At 50.1% G+C, this 4,065-nt stretch overlaps 1 protein-coding gene across 1 annotated transcript; it reads left to right on the forward strand.

Annotated features, from left to right (window-relative positions):
• Positions 1-3,653: 3,653 nt before the first annotated feature.
• On the forward strand, positions 3,654-3,977 carry PPTG_10654 (hypothetical protein; the record flags this gene model as incomplete). The annotated part of the gene is made up of 1 exon (XM_008906043.1): positions 3,654-3,977. One exon carries the CDS (start codon positions 3,654-3,656, stop codon positions 3,975-3,977), a length of 324 nt encoding a protein of 107 aa, XP_008904291.1.
• Between the last annotated feature and the right edge of the window lie 88 nt (positions 3,978-4,065).

Raw genomic sequence — 4,065 nt, forward strand, 5'->3', positions numbered from 1 at the left:
TGAATGAAGACGCTTATTGGACCAATCACACTTCGGGGAATAGGTTGGTGGCGTTGAAGTCACGCTACAGGTCTACCCAGACCTGTACCGGAACCACTCATGAGCAGCTCAAAGCAACACATGCATTGTAAGACACGCAAAGGTTTTCTTTCACTCTCCGACTTTCTAGAGAAACCACAGCAATGAACGACGATGTCATCGGCGACTGGGAGATTCAGAGCGACGATGAGAGCCTCTAGCAGAACAACCCGCTCGACGACTTCGATAGTGGCGAGGAAGAGCCATCCGACGGCGAGTTGCTGCTCGAGTTGCCGATTGATCGAGGTGGCGCTGCGCTTCCTGAGCCAATGTAGCCTCTCGTTCTACACCAACATCAACAGCAATTGCACCGAATGAATATCTCGCGTCCCTTCAGACCGATAGTGGCCTGCACTTATCTATGGAGTCTCGCGTGAAGAACGCCTTCGAGAAGAACGGCTCGTATGGGCTGTTTGGCTTATTTGTTACTGTTACACTGCGTCAGAGCATTCGACGGTGGACATCGACCAAGTTGGAATCCAGAGGGAATAAACCGTTGACCGATAGCAAGCTCAGCGCATTTCTCGGCCTCGAGATTGCAATGAGTCTGTGTCCGCTGAATGAAATCTCTGACTTCTGATCGACGGACCGCTTTTTGGGGCAGCCTGCTTTCAACGAGACCATGACGCGCGACCGCTTCCAGCCCATCCGTGGCGCCCTACAGTTCCACCCACCAGAACCCGTAACATTCCAAACGGTGCGCGACCCGCTTTACCGCTGCAGGGGTTTACTCCAGCACTTCCAGTAGCGGTTCGCAGAGACAGCAGTGCCAGTTGGAACCAGTAGTTTTGATGAAGTATCCGTGCCGACAAAGCACGCAATCGAGCTCGAACGTACATGCCTTCAAAACCTGACAATTACGGTCTTCGGTTCTACGCAGTGGTCGGGTGGGAATCACTGTATGTTCACTCATTATGGGATAATGGATCTGGTAAAGACACACGATCCACTCCTGCTGAACGCTGCACGCAGCTCTTTCCGTCTCTGAGGACGCCCTTGTACAGCACACTATCGCATCCCGAAGTCAATATCAATACAAAATCCGCCACGGCCTTATGGATAGCCATGACTGGACATCAAACGAGAACACTTCGGTCGCCTAGAGGTCGTCGGCTATTGGTATCCGACAATTTTTACACAAGACATACCTATGCCCGGGCGATTGACGCCTTCACTGACGGCGACGTTAGAGTGCTTGGTACTGTGCGATTAAACTTAGTGGATAAACACAACAAGGTGGCTTTCGAACCAGCAGTGGAGTGCATTGCAAAGCAGGAGCGCGGCTCGTGGGAACTGGTTGCTGCTGTCGACCCCGAGAAAGATTTCAAGAAGAACACCACCCCCACAAAAAGATAAAGAAGAAACTACCCAAAAACTTGAAGACGGAGCACATGCCATCCATCCTGTACGCTGAACACGCCGGATACATAGTATTCAAAGACCGCAAGGTTGTGATATTCTATACCAACGACTTGAAGGCGACAATGTCTGCTATTTCGCTACCATCAACATCACCTGAAGCCGTGTACTGCTGCCACGGTACGGTACCGATAATGAGGTGGACAGATGAGACCATCATGGACCGCGAGGCTATTGTGGCTCCAGCGTTGATTGCGGCTTACAACCAGTGTATGAACGGGGTTGATCGAGTTGATCAACTTCGAAGTACAAACCCCACCAGGCGTCACGAAAAGCGACTGCACATGTCGGTCTTTACGTGGCTTTTAGACCTTTCAATCATTAACGCGTTTGCTCTACAACATATTACCAGCTCAAAAAGCTTGACACTACGAGAATTCAAACGAACTATTGCTGACACTCTGACAAGCAACGAAATAAACCCGAAACGGCAACGTGATCGCCGTCAAGATAAAAGAAGAGCTGAGGTACTCGACGAGGTTGTTGGCAGTGACGACTAGCAACATATTGTCACACCAAAATCCACGAAAACACAGCAATGGCAAGTTGACGTGCTACTTGTGTAGTATTCGGGGGATTCCAAAGAAGGCAAAGTACGGGTGCACGAAGTGTGAGCCTGGATTCCACGTAGACTATTTTAGTGCGTTACATTACCAGGGAGTCTTCCGAGCGGACGTACCACAACTACTGGATGCTCTTGAAGCTATTGCACGCGCTCCGACTGGTGATCCTGTGGCGTTCACCAGAAAACGACACAACAGAACGATAACACCGGTAAGCTACCTGAAGCTCCCTAAAAAGACTAAACGCGTCGCAAATACATATCCTTATGTTTTCAGAGCTGTCCGGCCAATGCTGCAGAAGGTTTTTGTTGACACAAGCAGGTAGCTTGCTTTGCATTCTTCCAGTGTTGAGATAGATAAACACACGGCTGAGCGCCTCTCGAAGAGCCTGCGAACGATGTCGACGTGAAAACCTACCACTAATATTCCGTGCTCTCTCCTTTAACCCTGCTTTGTACGCATCCCACGCGCATGGCATTTACTCACACCATCCGCACAAGTCGTCACCACCGTGGGGCATCTTGCGTTTTGGGAGCGGCAAATCACAGCATAGCCGGAATAGACTCAAAGAGGTTTCATGGGAAAACCTTCTGCCTTTTGATTGGATTTGATTGGTTTGAATGTTCAAATCCCGCGTTTGATTGGGCCTAGTAAATATCCTGTGGGACCTCTACGGCAAACCTCATAGCTAAAGGGTTAACAAATGCGGCAGAAACACGACTATAAATGTAAAGCAACACTAATTCGATGCGTCAATGTCCGTGGATATCCTTGGATATGCCATTTCACGTCGTTTCCCTCCTCAACTGGTGCGTAGTATTGCAGGTGCATACCGCAGTCAATCCGTCATACTCCTGTTCGTAGTGGTTGGTAATAGGTAGGTAATTTGAGCCCGGCCAGTTTCGAGCCGCGGCAGCAGAGGGTTGGTGAAGAGGCTACCGCGGTTACTAAAAAGCTAAACTATCGCGATATCCGGATTGTTGCCGAAGTAGCAAATTCATTAATGAGCAAAATGAAATTAGGACTTCTGTTCCTAAATGTACGGCACTAGGAATTCCTAGTGCACTCTGAGACTTGTGCTGCATCATCCTAGGAATGCCTAAACTGCCCGGTATTCGACACCACAGCATAAACACCTTCATAATCGCCATTACCGCATAATCCTTGATGAAGTGAGTCGGTAGCTGTTGTTGCACAAAGCTGCTAGGCTTTAACTCGATCCGGCGACATGAACTGAGCCAACACTCAGCTTAGAACAAGTCTGGTGGAGGTTCCAGACCAACTTTCAAAATATGACTTGGTGGGTCGATGGCTACTGTGATTTTTCCAGGAACAAAAGATATCGCATCGCTGGTTAGGCAAACATTTTGCCATAAAAAATTCAGTGTAAGTCGCTGAGGATATACTAGATCATATAGTGCTATTACTCAGCACTACCAACCCAAATTCCCTCTAGTAACTCGTAACGTTTGCGTTTGACTACTTTTGACCAGACCTGGGTTTGACTGGTTTGGTCTCTGCCGCACAAGCATCGCCAGCTACAGCGGCGTGCACACCCGAAGACGATATCGTCATTCTGTGCATTGCGAACGAATGTGGCACCAAGCGCTGGCAAAAATCGCGGCGCTGCTACGTGGTCCTACCCTCAAGCATTGCCGTGCACGCTGGGTCAACTTCCTTGACCCAGCTATCGATAAAGCTCCGTGGCGAGCGGACGAGACGCAACCCATCCTGGCAGCTCAAGAGAGACTGGGTAATCGCTGGGCCGAGATGGCCAAGCTGCTTCCTGCCCGAACCGATAACGCTATTAAGTCGATGTTTCACCGTCGCTGTCGCCAAGCGGCAAAACTTGGTAAGTTGGCCTTGGACTGGAAGCCGTGCACTTTGAAGCGCCCCACCCGCTTGAGTGACGTGTAGCGTTTGCCCTGCGGTGTAGCAGCAGTCGCCGTCGACCGCAGTCCCTCCTTCGTCTGGTGGAACGTCACCACCGTGCCCTCACCCTCCA

The sequence above is a fragment of the Phytophthora parasitica genome, assembly GCF_000247585.1.
Source record: "Phytophthora parasitica INRA-310 unplaced genomic scaffold supercont2.22, whole genome shotgun sequence".
Classification (NCBI taxonomy): Eukaryota; Oomycota; class Peronosporomycetes; order Peronosporales; family Peronosporaceae; genus Phytophthora; species Phytophthora nicotianae.